Source organism: Manacus candei, unplaced genomic scaffold, assembly GCF_025592945.1.
Source record: "Manacus candei isolate 608988 ecotype Guabito, Panama unplaced genomic scaffold, ASM2559294v1 h1tg000062l, whole genome shotgun sequence".
Taxonomy (NCBI): domain Eukaryota; kingdom Metazoa; phylum Chordata; class Aves; order Passeriformes; family Pipridae; genus Manacus; species Manacus candei.
The window spans coordinates 588,903-605,735 of record NW_026138110.1 but is presented as its reverse complement, the minus strand read 5'-3'; the positions used below and the strand labels follow the sequence as shown (position 1 = coordinate 605,735).

Genomic DNA, 16,833 nt, shown 5'->3' with positions numbered 1-16,833 from the left:
TGTTTTCAAGAAATGATTAGTTAGGAAATGCTTCAGTGTGATATATATGCTATATGTACACAGTGCAGTTCACTAATGGAAAAACACTATATAGACTGTGGCTTTTTAAACAAAATGGGCACAGAAACACAGCTGTTCCCCACAGAAACAATTTATTTCTATCACTCCTTATAAATGAGAGGAGAACACAGGTAAGAGGAAGAATGTTGATGAATCAAGAATTTGGGGTACTCTACCCGTGCCTGAGTCCAAACTTTCTCTTCTCTCGTGGAGAGGGAGGGAGTCTCCTCTCTTGGACCAAATCCCTGTGGAATTTTGGCTGTCTCTAGTTGAGTGTGTGAGCATCACTTGGAAACAACTACTTGGAGATAGACTTGGCTTTGCCTTATTCAGATGATGGTTATATGGGATTTGTGGTGCCAGAATTTATCAGAGTAGATATAAATATATTGTTGTATTTTAAGCAGAAATAGAGAAGGGCTGGTGAGATATCCCCCTCCACCCCAAACAATAATTCTAATGAGATGTGGACTTGTAATTATAAATAATACATAGAGTTTGCCTTTGCCATATTTGAGAAAGAGAAAATCCAATGTGAACAGCTGCCAGGGGATGGAACAGCGTGCTCTGAACAGCTCTGAACAGCCATTCAAGGATGACAGGGAAAAGGAAAACCTGTCTTCCGAGCAGAGACTGAAACCAAAGACTGAGAGAGGATGCAACTGCTCTCTGAACACAGAAATGGCATTAACAGCATTTGGGGACAGGCATAATGGAAATTAAAGGGCAGCACTGGAGCAGAACAAATGGCTCCATGCTGAAAATGGAGATGGGTGGACTGGCTATTAAGGGCCGTTTTCTAACTGATAATGTTGTATTGGCTTGGAGTAGAATTTTAATCTGATTAGCAGAGGAAGATGAGAGGTGAATCCTGCCCGTATATATGGCCCAGAAGCATCCTTCTGGTCCTATATTTTCAATTCCTTCATGCCTGGAGCAAAGACAAGGCCCACAGGCAGGCTGACCTGCAGAGGAGTCAGGGAAGAAAAATGGGAGAGAAAACCAAGGAGCTCCTAAATTCCTTGCTGAGGTTTCCTGTTGCCTCAAATGTTGTAATCCCCGTTGCAATTTCACAGATTCAACCCACTCTGTTCTTATAGATCTGATTGAAAAGAAGTGAACTAGCAAATACTCAGTTAGGCAAGCGTATTTCTAAATTAATTAAAGGTGGGACAGTGAGCAAAGACATTTTCTGTGATCCAGGATATCTCCTACAGGAGCCCTTTCATTCCCTACTGTGTCTTTCTAAACGACCTCTTCAGTGTTAATGGTCACTGGGTAGTTTCAAGTCAGCAGTTAATCCCAGGCAGGACTGGGCTCAGGCTCCCCTAAAACAGTACCTTTCTCAGTGATGGACTCCTTACCTGCTGGCAGCATTTAAATCCCCTGCTCACAGTTATTGCAGCCAGAGAGATCAATACATCACCGTGCCCATCAGTATGAAAACTGGGAGGTAACTTCTACCTTGAATCTCCCTGGTTCCTTGTTATTCTGTTCACTTAACCTAAATTTTCAACTTGATGAAGATTTCAGCTGACAGGCATAATTTATAACGCCCATAACTTCAACTGTGGCATTTGCTTATAACTAATTTATATAAAAGCATATGCTTTCCTTTTATAGAGACACGGGAGATAATTCCATTACCAGTGGTTCAGTTATTAAACACATTCATCCACCTTAAAAAAAAAAAAAAGTCTGAAAGGCAAAGCAAATGTGCTGGGAAAAATATTAGGGGCTGATGTTCAACCCCACCTGTTAAGAAGAACACACTGTGGGAAAGTGTCTTGACCAAAGGCTTCTCCCTCTTGTCATTATCGTGTGTCTTTTTCACACTGAAAACTTGTAATTTTTCTATGAGCTTTCCAAAATGGGCATAATTGGTAAAGCCAGTGCATTACTGGTACTTGATGGTCTGAATCTTTCTTTTTTGCTTTGAAAAGAAATAAGTAAACCTTGATAATCACTGCAGGGAGGGCAGAGAGCTACACAGAACTACTTTGCTTTAATCATCTAGAAAATATCTTTTCCTCATTCAAGGTCATATAGATCCTATTTTTCAGCTGAGATTGGAAGGTGATGAAAAGAAACGATGCAACCACAGCCCTGTCTCCACATCCTGAAATAAAGAAGAAATCTTATATCAGGGATACATAACCCTTCTTCTGAAGGTGATGGGTGAGACTGTGCATAAGCTACTTGCAGAGATGCTAAATACAAATGCAGATGAGGGCACTATTTTAACACTTGGGAAGCGGCTTTCTGAACCCTTTGGCAGGGCTGCTGAACTCAACACAAAGCTTTTATCTCTCTCAATCACTCAGGGCAGATTAATCCTTCACTTCTATAGGTTTGTCAGGTGAAAAGCAGCTTGGATGGTTTGATTTTTTTTTTTTTTTTAATTGTGGGTAAAACACTTTTGGAGCTGTGTACAAATCAGAGAAAGCTTCCAAAAAAGCAGGGACACCTTCCACTGGACCGAGTTGCTCAGAGCTTCATCCAGCCTGGCCTTGGACGCTTCCAGGGATGGGGCAGCAACAGCTTCTCTGGGCAACCTGTGCCAGGGCCTCTCCACCCTCAGAGGGAAGGATTTCTTCCTGCCTGGCACTTCCTCCTGCTGCTCCAAGAAACCCAGAGGGGCTGGAGAGGCCGCTGGTTTGACGCAGCCGGGCGTTCCTTATGCTCTTATGCTCGTTGGATCCTCCAAATCCTTCCTTACAAAGCAATCTTCTCTCGTGTAAGTAGCTTTGAGCACTCAGGCAATATATGATTCTTTATCTGAGAGCGTCACATCCACGTTTGCTACGAAACAAAGTGGGTCACAGGCATTTTTGTGTAAGGCTTTCACTTGACAGGTCTACACCAAAGGTGAGCTGGTTGGCTGGGTTTGAGGGGGAAGCCTGTTTCTCTCTGCCAAGTTCTTTTGCCAGCCATTCTTAAGGCTTATCCTACCTAGTTCTTCTGCACAGAAATGACACTCATTTTCTCAGCAAAACGGGAGAATAGCAGCCTAATTTATTGCAATCCCTGCAATGTCTCTTTTGAAGCTCAGACAGGATTCAGAGATGTTCAGCCTGTTCCAGTTCTGAATGGCTTACTGAGTTCTGAAAAACTGTTATTCAAATCTTTCTTTGCTTCTACCTTAGTTTTTTTCCCCCTTTTTACATGGAATTTGTCAAAATCAAGGTGATGTCTTTTAAAGTGTTTTCAGAAAGAAAAATTGATTGCTGTTTTCTACCTGGCCAGGTACATTTCACATTTTTGCATTCCAGTTTTACATTGATTATTAACTTTTAAATAGTTTATGGGAAGACAGAGAGAAGTGAGAACATGGATAAGAGGAAGAAAGGAAATGATAAACCAAAGAGAAGACATTGCTGAGGATTTACACTGTATGAGTTCAATAAGGCTGTGAAAGAATGTGCCTGTTCTTCTTGAGTTCTAACTAACCCATGTAGGTGACTCTGGAAATCTCTCTCCTTGTGTTTTGCCATTCCTTTTCCCCAGGGAGGACATATATCTGTAGGTCAAGCCCAGAGGTCTGAAGAACAACTACATCAACAAGGAAACAACGCCCAAACAGAAACCTGAATCAATATTCAGTCAAGCCCTTTAATTATGCAGCTCATTTTATACTGATGTAAGTAGATCCTTAATTCTGAAGCAACCTGTGCCTAGGGAAAGGGAGTGGAAGAGACTGTGGTGTCCCTGCACACAGCAGCTGATGGGGAAGCGTGATCCAGTGAAGAGATGGAGAGCATGAGAGATGTAAAACCTTAGCCAGGCTGACATTCAGGAGTTGTGGAGATACCCAGGGAGGGGAGAGTATGGACCTCAGGAGAAGAAATTATTTTAGAAGCATGTATATATATATATATATATATATACACCTGGATTTGACCCATCTTTATGTCAGATGAAAGACTTGGTATAAAAGGAAGTTTCTGTGATGAAGAGTGGAAGGTTGTCATCAGGCCATGGAAAAACCTCTTCACAAAATTCTTTATTTCCACGTTGGAATTCAGCAACAGAGGAATGTAAGATCTAACTAGCTCACATGCTACAACCTTTAAAGTGGAGAGATCTGATCTCTCCTTTGGGAATAAAAGAAGTGTTGTAGAGAAAGGCACAAGGAGTTCTGGATCAGATTCTGTGGTCAGCAGCTCAAGTGGCTTGAAATGACCAAAACTCCAGTTGAATTCTTCCAGAAGACTGTTCAGATTCCTCTGGGTGCATGTCTGTGCTCGAGTGGTCACAGCAAGACAAACATCCAGCCCAAAATAGCTGGAATGGAGGGCAACAACAACCAACTTTGGAGTGAAACTCCAATGGAACCACAGTAAAACTCCACTGTCTCTGGAGAATTGATTCCATCGTGTCAGTCAGTGTGAACATGAGAGATAACAGCAAATTATAGACACTGTTCCAAAGAGAGAGAGTTCCTGGCTTGAGAGCACCTCTGTGTCTGTGAGAGATGCACATAGATATCTATTTACATGCAGGTTTTTAGGAACAGTCCACGGGAGTTGAACATCTCCTGAGAGTCGGGAAAAGCCAAGAGCCCTGGAAGAGGCAGCAGGCTGGCAGCTAATAAACAGCACTACTCTGACTCTCATAAATCTCCACGAAGTTCATTTATTCTCCTCTGAGGATGAATAATGTGAAGCCTCTCCTTGCCAGTTGTTGTAGCACCGAACCAAGCGGGTTGGATGCGGAGGCTGCTATTAATAGCAGCGAACGAGCTACTAATTGGGCAGTTATGTAATGGCTTTGTTATGAAACCTGGTTTGGGTTTGACACCTTCTGTTTGCTAAAAACAACAGTAACAACCCCAAACAAACCCAGGGGTAGCGGCGTGTGACTGTGAAATAAAGGCTGAATAGTCGCCGGCGTTTCAAAACTGAAATAGAATTAAAAAGAAGGGGGAAAAGATCAATTCGTTGCTCTGAATTCCAACAGGAGTGAGCTGGAAGGGAATCATTCCACAGATCTGCTATTCAAAATTACTTTAAAGGAACTTTCTCTAATACCTGCCCTGCAACTACTGGCAAAAAAAAAAAAAAAAAAAAGAAAAAGAAAAAAAAGAACTCCAAGCAGCCTGGTTTTGTGACTTGTGAAGTGTCAGAAAGTGCTTTTTTTCATTTTAAAAAATGGGCTTTGAATGAGTATGAACAGAACATAGTTTAAGGAGGAAGAAGGACCAGAAAATGTCTGTGTGAGACACACTGATACAAATCCTGTACTAGGATGAGGCACTAATCTCTACTCTTGTAAATGATAACAGACAGCCCGGGCAGTTTGACATTTTTAAAGTAACTTTAAAAAAAGAAAAAAAAAAAAAGACAGATAAACAGATAGGGATGACATTTTTTTCCCTGCCACACAGAAGGAGAGAAAATTGCATTCCATTAGGAGAGAAGCTTTTATGCAGGGTGGCCCTTTGCAGTGATTATTCCTGAGTATTCCAAAGGCTGGACATCACTGATGCAATGTACAGCACTGGGAGCTTCTCCTCCTGATGAAACCCTCTCCTTGTGGGGCTCTTTTCCTTTGGATGCATCAAACACTGCAGTATAGAGAGCCTGGAAGAAAAAGAATCCCTATGGAGGTTTGTAGCTGTATATATAAAATGATATATAAATATCGTAAATATATAAATTTCAGGAAACTGGCCAGAGATACCAATGGCTGGCTCTGTGTTATTTTCCACTCCTTGTCGTTTTAAATTGTCTAGGTGATGACAGAACCCCTGATTTATTCAGCACTGAAGGGTTTATTCTAATAAAGGAAAACTCTGCTTTGTCCCTTCATTATTAAAACACCCAGAGGAGGCAGCCAAAGGGCTTGCAGAGATTTGGATGCACAATGTCCCAGCACCACACTAATTACAGCCAGCATCCCTCAAAAGCTGTGATAATTTAGGGTTCAGCAAGTGTTGGAAGGAGTAAGACACTATGGAAACCAAGCTGGAAGTTGGGTGGTCCAGATGCCTTCCACATGTATCCAGTTAATTATCAAGATCTAGAATCTCTTACCCTTTATGTGTGAAAACATCTATATTAGTACGCAGAAATATATATATATACGTATATATTTAGACTATTCACTTCATTAGGATATTTTGGAATTACCATGTGACAAATAATAGAAGAATCTTCTCCTAAAATAAAATATAGGCAAGCTTTCCTGCTCCTACACATCAGATGAAAGGAGTTTTCTCTTAGATGCATCTTTTCACTAATGTCTGGGTTGTTGCTGCTCTTTCTGTCACCTCACTTGTGTGAGAAGGAAGAGGGATCAAGCAGCTCCTCTGAGTAGTAATTTCATATTTCATAGGTGGCAGCTATTTCATATTTCTGTTGTGGTGGTACCAAAGGGTTCCAATAGGGTACAGGATCTGTCACCCATTTCACTGTAGGACAGAGTTCAAAATTCATTCACAGTACTATGATTTCTTAATTCTCAATGACTCTGAATTCCTACTGGTACAAATTTATATTTTTACAATACTTCAAAAACTTCTCAAACACTTTTGTACTGTCTTATTCTTAAATGCTGTTTACATTTTAAATACCTTAAAAAGATCAAAAAGTTACCTTTAAATGATGTTTAAATGTGGGAGTATTTTTGTTCTATGTCTGACATAATTTTTTTCCTCTGTAATAGTGTTTTTTCCACCCTTTGCATTGCCTGCCTGCAGTGATAATACATCTGCTACAACTCCCTCTGTATCCTGCTGATCCTCGCTTTTCCCAGGATAAGACAATCCAATCCTTCTCATTGGTGAGTGCATGTAATTAATGTGTGTCTATTGTCTACTAATATTTGTTAATTACCATTTCCTGCTGTATTTATATCTATTTTATTTCATGTGTCCATCATATTTTAATTGATTTCTGGCAAATGGTTTTCTAATGGACAAGCTGAGGAGCTGCTTCTCTGTGGGATGTCATGTGGGAAATACCATTTTTTTTTTCCCTCTGGATGTTACCAGGGAAGACCTCCCTGTAATTCTGAATTAGAAAGAAGTCAGGATGGGGAAGGAGCTTCCCTATAGGTTCTGCCAGCTGGGGAGATGGTGTTGAATGTTCACATATCATGAGTGACTGTACCCAGGTAGCCCCTCTGTACCATAAAATCAGGGAGAACATGAGATAGGACAAGAGGAAACAGCCTCAAGGTGCACCAGGAGAGGTTTAGGTTGAATATTAGGAAAAATGTCTTCCTGTAAAGGGTTGTCCACCCATGGCACAGGCTGCCCAGGGAAGCAGTGGAGTCACCACCCTGGAGATAACTAAAGGACCTGTGCTTAGGGACACGGTTTGGAAGTTGTACATATCCTTATGTCCTTTCATTTTATCCTTACTGTGAGCACTCCCTGCTGTCAGGGTGATGAATCCTGTCACTGCATTTCTCCTCTACTTCCATGTAAAACCTCCACAGGTCTTACAACTGTGTTTTCCTCAAAATCCAGCTTCTTCCCAGTCAACAGTGTCTCCCATGCGCTGGTTCCTTCAAGATCTTTTCTGACCAAATCTTTTCTCTCCAGTTCAGTCTGTCCAAACTGTTGCCATCAAAATATTTCCCTTTTCTCACTGCTCTGAGCGTGTTCCCCTCCTTCTAAAACCTCAACATTGACTTATTTCCCCCGTAAAAGTCAAGCCAGCTCTGGTTAACTCTGTTACTGCTTGGTTCTGACTCCCCTCCTCTTGGAAAGCCCTCTCATCTCCAGTGCTGGGAATGCCTGTGCATGGCAAGCAGGGGATGTTGGTCTTAATTTCCTTCTTCAACTTTCTTCATTGAAAGGATGCTCTGAATCTAAAACATATGGTAGATTAAATTACTTCAAGTCCTTCGTTTGTTACAGCAAATGCCTGGAAATATTTCCCAGTCGATCACCAAAAGCATTGAGAATGAAGATTCAGCACAATTGAATTGATTGCTGTGCCAGTGCCTCACCACTCTAACAGGGAAGAATTCATTCACAGCTTGAAGGATCTGTTTTTCTAATAGTATCTGTCTTTCAAATCCGTGTCATGCAAGCCAGTGGCAAAAGGTCTGGTTCTCGGAGTGTTACTGACTCTTATAATTGCTTGTAAGAAGAACTGTGTACATAATGGAATATTTTGTTTGCTAAGAATTCATTAAAAATTACTCGGCTCAAAATAACCAGGACAAGTGGATTAAAAAGAAATCGCTCTCTTCAAAAACATTATTTTAAAGGAGCATTGTTGATTAAAAACTCTTCAAATAAAACCAGAAAGTCAAGAAAAATACATTCTTTAAAATTCCGAGATGGAACTTGAATCCTGTTAGAGCACTCCCGTTTCCTTTCCAATGCAAACAAATTAAAACATCTCTGTTGGGCTCAGCCTGTGTTTTTGTCCTTGCCCCACGCAGAAAGCTAAAAAAAAGGGCATTAATTTTTCACCTATTTCTCCCTGTGGTGCTTCCAGAAGTAGGAGTTAAGTGGCCAGCAATGCCTCCCAGCCTGTCAGGAGCGATGGATTTTTAGGCCAGAGAGAACCTTTGGTCTCCTGCACAGCAAGACTGTGACAGAAGCACTGAGCTATCAAATCAGTTATTCTGCCAACATCTTTGTGGTTCACTGAGGAGTGAATTAATGTTCCCTAGGAGTGCTCCAGCAGCAGGGAGAGGCAGCACTCACACTGCCCTGGTTGGGCAGGAAGGGGCTGCCAGGAGTGTAAGTCATGGAGAAATAATTCATCTTCCTTGAGGAACCTTCACGGATCTACTTCACAGTCCAGCAGAGACCTGGCATGTCTGGGACTGGCACCAGTTCCCCGGAGTGGGCACCGGTCGGAACGTGTTGGTGAGGGAGCTGCTCCAGCAGAAGGCATTGGGACAGGCCTTGGGCCACCATCAGCTCCAGGAAAGGAAACACTGGCCAGGGGATGTCACCAGTCCTTCTGCCCCCCAAAACTTCACTTGAGAGAGTCCAGCAGCTCCAGTGAGAAAACAAGAGACACACATCATGTGGTGCAACAGAGGGTTCCATACTGACCTGGCATCTGGTGCCTCCAGTTCGAACTGCTCAATGAACTGCAATCTCATGTATTTTCTGTGTGATTTTTTCCCAATTGATCCTTTTCTTTTTACGCTGTTCCTGCATCTTTCCTGGTTTGCACATACCTGTTGGATGTTTTCCTTGCTTTCCTGGGGTGACATCCCTGTAACTGCTCCAGTGTTTCCCACCAGTTGCCCCGAGGCAGTAAGTGCTTTGCCACAAGAATATGTGGCAACCTTGGGAAGGACCAAGGATTTCTGTTCAAGACTGTCTGGTCATAAAGCCAGTATTTATCTAAACCCCAGAGCATTCAGGTTTTCAGGGCATTTTCTGTATAGACCTCTGCTGTAAATGGCTGTTGCATTTGTTCATGAACTAAACATACAATATTCCTAGCAGCCCTCATAATGAGCAATCTACACGAATGACCTTTTGAAAGCTCTCTGACTCCTTCAAAACATAAGCACATTGAAAATCTGTATTTGCAAGGTCAGTAATAAAATGAAAACCTCGCTTTGGCTGTCTAAAAATAAAGCCATGCGAAGCAAAGACCTGGCTGAATAGCAAACTCTTGAAATAAATGCAATTTCCTTTTGCCACAATAAATGTTTCAGTATAAAGTGGAATATATAATTCATTCCACTGATCTGTAATATTTTATTGAACTGCAGAAACTTCAGGGGAACAGCTCTTCAGTTTCTTTCAGGCTTAAAGCACTCTCTTGAAAACCTGGAAAAGAGAAATGTGCTCTGGGATGGTTTTTAAGCATTTTTTTGGTTCATTATTAAGATCTGACTTCCTTCAGCCACAGATTCATTGTTTCTGTGGCCTCAGCAGAAACCTGAAGCTCTAACCAGCTTTTAGAACTTCACTTCGAGGGCCAGATCCTTGGCTTCCATCCTGCCTGCTTTGGTCTGCTCAGGAAGAATTGGAGTAAAGTAAGGAGTGCTTAAAGGCAGCTACAAATTAAGGTTTTCTCTCAGCTCAAGAGTGGGCTACACTTAAGAGACAATTGTTGTAAAGAGAAAAAACTTTCTGAACTGAAGTGTTTCCAAGCTACTCATCACTTCCTTAGTATCTCCTCTTGTGGGAATCAAAATCCTGTAATACCTGATCTTGTAAACAATTATTTTCGTTCCTTAGCTGCTATGATGAAATTCACACTTGATATTTCTGTAGGAACTCCTTGTCCCCTTCTTAGACTTGGTTTGTGGTTTTTTTCAGATTGGGAAGCGGGGGAAAAAAAGAGGAATTTTCTTTTTTTTTTTTTTTTTTTAAATCTCAGCTTGGATCACTCATTCTCATAATGCCTTTTAAAAAACATCAACAAGAAACGAAAGTGAATCGAAATTTTGAAATTGATTTTAATAATTTCTTCGGAACATCTTTTTATTTAGTAATAACTCTATGGCACGGTAATAGCAGATCCTTTGGGCAAATGCTTGCTGTCAGAATACACTATTAGGGAAAAAAAATTATATAGGCCGGGGGAATATGCTTAATTTCTTGATGCCTATTATATCTGGATAAGGAACCTGGCAGCTAAGTCCCCACAAATATAGTTATCAGCCCACCCTGGGGTTTCAGCACTGCTGATTGTGTTGTTCATGCAGATTATATACAAAATGATGCACAACTTGCATGTTATACTTTTGTTAGAGGGGACTCAAATATACTACTGTTCTGGACACTTTTTAATGCACATTCCCCTCACGGGTGTGGGAATAGATCCATTCTTGCTGGTCTAAATTGAAATATCCTCCAGTTTCTCTGTACTGACACTGCTGCACAGAGCGTTTCCCTGGAGAGGGACTGATGGAGTAAATGCTTTGTACTTGCTCACGAGTTCCAAAGGCTCCCTTTGCTGCCACCTTTATGCCGCGAATTCAGTGTATTTGTGCGAGGCACGGCTGCCTCACTCTAAGGAAAACTACCCTCAGCATTCCTGTTGTACATTCGCGTTCCTTTCGTGAAGAGCTGACAGGTTCTAACTCTTCCTACAGGGCCACAGCTCTGGGTCCTGATTCTAGAAACTCCAGAGATTTCACGTACAGGAAACCTTTGGGGATGTATTTTGTCTGGGTGTCTTCTCACGCCTCAGAATAGGGATGGAGATGCTTTGTGTTGCGGAGCTCTAATTGTGCCCAGCTGCTCTAATTGTTCCCAGCTGCTCTAAATGGTTAAAGTGCTGTGCAGGTGTTAATTTAACTCTTCAGTCGTCTCACTCCCGCTGCGTTTATCAGAAAGGAGCAAAAGCAATTCAAGTTCATCAGAAAGGACTGAAAGCGCTTCAGGTGCCTGGTATCCCCCCCATTCTGTGTTCAAGCCTTGCAGAGCTCAAGGAGCGTTTGGACAACGCTCTCAGGCAGGTGGGATTTGGGGGGCTGTGCTGTGCAGGGCCAGGAGGTGGACTCGATGATCCTTGTGCGTCCTTCCAGCTCAGGCTATTCTGTGATTCACTGTGGCCTTGGACGGTGCGGTGCGTGTGGTTGTAATAGCGGAGCCCGCCCCGATTCTGGGCACAAACCGGCCCGAGGTGAGAGGAGCGGGATAGCTGTTTGCTGTGGCATTCCACGCGTGTGCCTTGCCCTTCGCGGCGCTCTGCGCAGCAGGCGCGGCGTTACTCCGTGTCCCGGCGGGTCATTCCCACGGGATGCAATCACAGCGCTGTGCCGTGTCCCGGCGGGGCGGGGGTCCCGCGGGCGGCGCTGCCCCGGGGACACGGGGACAGCCGCGGACACGGGGACGGTCACGGACACAGGGACAGCCGCGGACACGGGGACAGCCGCGGACACGGGGACAGTCACGGACACGGGGACAGCCGCGGCCGCGACCCGGCGCACGCGCCGTGTGTGTGTCCCCCCCCCCCGCCTTCCCGGGCCCACTGTGACGTCACGAGACTCCCGGTGTCTGTGTGTGTGTGTCTGTGTCCCGCTCCCCCCTCCCCGCGCGCGGCCGGGGCCGCTGTGACGTCACGACCCTCCCGGTGTGTGTGTGTGTGCCCCCCGCTCGCGCCTCCCCACAGCCCGGCGGGGTGTGACGTCACGAGGTGCCCGGTGTGTGTGTGTGTGTCCCCCCTCCCCGCACGCGGCAGGGGTTGCCGTGACGTCACGGCCCCTTTGCCCGCGAGCGCTCCCGCACGCGCTCCCCGCCGCCGCCGCCGCGCGCCCCCCCTCGCGCCCCCCCTCGCGCCTCCCAGGGGCGCGCAGGTGCACCCGCTCCCCTCGGGCAGCGCCGCGCCAGGGAGGGAGGGAGAGAGAGAGAGAGGGCCGGTCCTTCCCCGCTGCCGCTTCGCCCCGGCTCTGCCCGCTCCGGCAGCCAGCGTGAGTCCCCGCTCGGTGCCAGCCCCGTCCCCGACGGGAGCGAGCCGCGGGCCGGGGTCGCTAGGGGGAGGCACGGCACCGGCGGACGGGCTTAGGCGCTGGCGGGGCGGGGAGGGAGCGCCGCGCCCCCCGCCCCGGTTTTGCTTTCCCTTTTGCCGCTGCCTTTCTTCCCGGCGGGCGCGGGGGGAAGCGGGGAGGACGCGCGTTTGTTTATTTATTTATTTAGTTATTTGTTTGTTTGCTTCCCTAAAGGGCGAGGGGAGGGGAGAGGGAAGACCGGAGGAGGGCGCGGAGGCAGCGCCGTCACCAGAGGAGGCGGCGGCGAGGAGGAGGAGGAGAAGCCGGAGCCTCGCCTCGCCTCGCCTCGCAGCCCCTCCGCCGTCACCGCCTCGCTGTCCCCGGCCGCCGGAGACACCGGCGGCCGCCCGTCCTCATGATGGCCTCGACCCCCTGCACCCGCTTCACCGACGAGTACCAGCTCTTCGAGGAGCTCGGGAAGTAAGGACCGGCCCGGGGGGTGAAGGCACCGTGGGGTTGCGGGCTCGGTGCGTGAGCCGCGCCCGGGGCTCCCCGAGCGCTACCGAGAGCCCCGCGGGAGCGCCCGGGCTCCGGCCGTACGGCCCCGGGGCGGCGGGGGGCTCCGGGCGGGCGGTGGGGAGCTCTCGCCTGTCTTCATTATTATATATTAATTTTCATTATTATTTTTTTTTTTTATGGCTGTGAACTATTAGGGTGCCGCGGGTGGGCTGGGGGGTCTCTGTCCGTGAGGGGGCTCCCCCCAGCGGCGGGGCGGGGGGCGCAGCCCCGATCGCCATGTTGGGTGTCACCCCTCCGGTGTCACCGCCGAGGGGGACACGGGGCCACCGCCACCGCCGCCCTGCGCCCCCCCGCCCCGGGGCTCCGAACGCCCGCCTGCCCTCGGCCGCACGGCTTCCACCCCGCAGAGCTCTGGTGAATGAAATCAATGCCGACCGTCACTGCCAGAAAAAAAAAATCAGAAAATCCCTTTCTGGTTTTTTTTTGGGTTTTGGTTCTGCCGACATCACACCCCTCCGTGCAGCCCGTTAGCCGGTAAATGGCAGTGGAGTGTTTCAGTGGGACTGACACTTTGCCCGCTTCTTGGTTTCCAGAGGGGCGTTCTCCGTCGTGAGGAGGTGCATGAAAATCACCACAGGACAGGAGTACGCTGCCAAAATCATCAACACCAAAAAGCTCTCGGCTAGGGGTGGGTATATTTTAACCTGCTGTTTATGATACCTCCTCCCTTTTTCTTGCATTCATGTGCTAAGTGTTAAAAATGATAAAAATAGGTGAATTATTTAATAGATTTCTTAACACGGTTTTAACTATTATTTCCCTTTTGGGATTTTTTTTTTCTCTTGATGCTTTTTTTTTCTATATTGAACATTCTGTGGATTGACTGCATGGAGGTTGCTGGTAAAGCATTTCAAGAAAAGATGTGCAAAACCAGTTAAACATAATGCAGCCTCTTCATTTTTGTATCCAAGTAATTTGAGTATCAGCAAAATTTTGAGGGTCAGCAAGCGTTTTGCAAGCTGATATTTTTGCAGAGAGGTTGGTAAATAATAAGTTTCCATTACAGATTTTATCTTAAATATTATAGTTTTACTGAATTTTCTGTTTCCATTGCACCTAACCACGAGTATCAAGGCCCGTCTGACTATGAATGCATGAGGAAAAGTGTACTTTTACCTCACAGTAAACTTTCTCACGAGATGAAAGCTATGCTGAGGAAGAAAAATATCATTTTTGAACTAACCAAGGAATTCTGAGGAAGTGCTGAACAGCGTTACTGTTCCAATGCTGCTGCACAGCTTGTTTCTGCCTTCCTGGGGTGTGTGTGTGTGTTCCCGGGAGCTTGTCGGTATCAATGGCCGGGTTGTCAGGATACATTGTAGGTAAATATCCACAGGCGTGGGATGTTGTTGTTGTGGAAAGGAAGCCTGAATGGTGCCGTGTCGCTTGCTCGTGAATTCCCACTCCCAGTGTGAATTCCCAGTCCCGGTGCTGGTGCTTGTGTTCGGATGTCCGGGATTAGGGAGCGTTGGCCCTTAAGGTTATCTGTGTTTTGATAGAGTTTGTGGGGTGGTAAAGAACATGGGAGTGAACAAGCAAACAGTGTCAGAGTGGGAGTCTGTTCATGGCCTGGTTTGCTTCTGACCCGAAGGAATCACTGCAGGTAAATTAAATTTAAACATAAAATGTTGCATAGAACATAATGGCACGTTCTGTTAATATGTTGCTCTCTGATAAAGATCTTTTAGCGTCGTGTCAACACCCTTATTTGCAGCTGATGAAAGTTGTGTGAAAATTTACTTTTTGCTGAATTTTAGTCTTCACACTCTCACTATGAGGTTTGTTTTCCTTTATTTTTCAATTTATTTTAAATTTAAAATTTATTTTTAGAGTTATGATCTTAAAGAGAGGGAGGTTAAGAAATTCACGATACTTGAGATAAAATATTTTCACAAGTTTGCTTAAAACAAATACTTTTTTTAATTTGTTGGAACAATAAGGCGATCTGTTGAATTTTGATGCTTAAAATAAAGCACAACATCCTGTGTGATTTCACAGATCTAAGTAACTTCCCATAGCAAGATCAGCACCAGGTGCCAGTTACCAGGTGATCCAGTGCCGTGGGGTGTATGTATGATGGGATAAATCCTGAAATGCTGGGCTAAATTAGTTAATTTTTATACTTTGTTCATGCAGGGCCAGATTGGTCCTTACTGTGGTCCAGCAAAGAGTGGGAACATATTTGGAAGAAGCTGGCTCATAAAATGGAACAAGGCAAATTTCACACAGCTTTTTCCATAGGACATAAAACCCATAAAGGAAGGGGCTACACTTCAAAGCTGGGCTGTGAAATACCCTTTCTTATCAGAACATGTGTGATGCCACGTCCATGAATGCAGGGAATACCTTCCCCTCTCTGTTTCCAGGCATCCCAGAAATGTTGGAGTTTTTTTTGGGAGGTTGTTTTGGTTTTCAGTGCTTTGACATCCACTGAACAACTTCCGAAAAGCAAGATTCTTGGAAAAAAATATTCCAATTCTTATTAGGCAGTTCTTTAATTGCAGAAAGATGCCCTTGAATGACGAAACACTAAAAAGCCTCAAACTGTGATACTTTCTCCTGGCTGATAACAGGGGTGCAGTTCATAAGTAGGGTGCTGGTTTTCCAAATCTAAGGTTTGTTTTGCTCCATCCGAACTGCTCTGTGAGGAGGTAGCAGTTCCCTTCTGTGTTTTGTGCTTGCTTGAAATACCAGTTGCAGTGTAAATCAGGGGGTCAGCTTCATCTGTGAGCAGAGTTAGAGGTTGTTCTTGGCTTGGAAGTGTGTATCCCTTGTACAGTGCCTGGCTCTCTGGAAGCCTTTTAAACAAAATGTCAAATCTGGGCCTTCTTTTGTCAGATTGAGGAAGAGCAGTGTCAGTGTATGATATGGCAGAGTCAAGCCTCTCAACACTAAAAAAAAAGCTTAAGGTAGCTTTGAAATTAGAAGTTATTTACTGCATTCAGCCCAGTCAGAACAATACTTGTCTCCTCAGCCCTCCTTCATCTCAGCCATGAATGTTCTTGGAGATTTATCCAAATCCTTACTTTAGCAGTCCTTCTAAACTGAGGAACTGATCTGGGCACAGGCTAATGCCAGTGAAGATGTGTTCTCATCTGTTTCCTTGTATAGTTACAGGGAAATTTCAGGCTAATTGCGTGTGTGCAGAGGCATGGGATTGAGCTGGAATTTGGAGGGGAAAGGAGGCTGGGTCCCCTTTTCTAACAGGAGCAACCTTTGTGCTTTTCAGGTTGATAGTTATATTTATATAATTCTGGTTTGGTGATTTTCTGATTTTAGCAATAGAAATAATACACATTTGCAATTTAAATCTATTTCAGCGTAGCAAAACCACTTTTGCTTGTTAGAACAACATATATTCTCCTCTTGAAGTACCCTTAAGCTGCACTTCAAAGTTCTGAGCTTTGACTTGGCATTTTCTAAGTCAGCTGGAGTGTTAAATTGATACTAGAATATCAACAGCTAGTTTTGTATCAGTAGAGTATGTTCTAGACAGGCTTGCACGAGTTGATTATGATGCTGATTTTAAAAGGAGGGGAAAAAAAAGGTATTCTCTAAAGTTAAGTGCAACAGTGAACAAGCACAGAGAAAGTTAAGAATGAAGTGAAGAACGTGTGTTTGCTGATTCTGGGTTCTGTATTGTGTCATCTGATGAAGTTCTTGGGATTTCCTTACTACTCAGCGTGTGCTGTTTTGGTCTTCTCTGTGTTGTTTTGGTTGTTTTGTGCTTTATTTTAAGTGTCGAAATTCAACAGATCACCTTATTGTTCTAACAAGTTAAAAACCATGCAGATGAAATTGAACTTCTGTGAGGTGACTTTACTT

The 16,833-nt window shown here is 44.9% G+C and overlaps 1 protein-coding gene across 19 annotated transcripts in view; it reads left to right on the top strand.

The window, feature by feature from the left end:
* Positions 1–12,547: 12,547 nt before the first annotated feature.
* CAMK2D (calcium/calmodulin dependent protein kinase II delta) overlaps positions 12,548–16,833 on the top strand; it is a 115,893-nt gene continuing 111,607 nt past the window's right edge. For 18 of the 19 annotated variants that reach the window (XM_051804929.1, XM_051804925.1, XM_051804913.1 and 15 more), the window contains exons 1-2: positions 12,664–12,909; positions 13,542–13,636. In XM_051804929.1, the coding sequence (XP_051660889.1) occupies positions 12,845–12,909; positions 13,542–13,636 (160 nt within the window). In that variant the 5' untranslated portion in view covers positions 12,664–12,844. Of the gene's footprint in view, positions 12,910–13,541; positions 13,637–16,833 lie in introns of all 19 variants that reach the window. The other variant, XM_051804911.1, reaches the window with a different exon arrangement.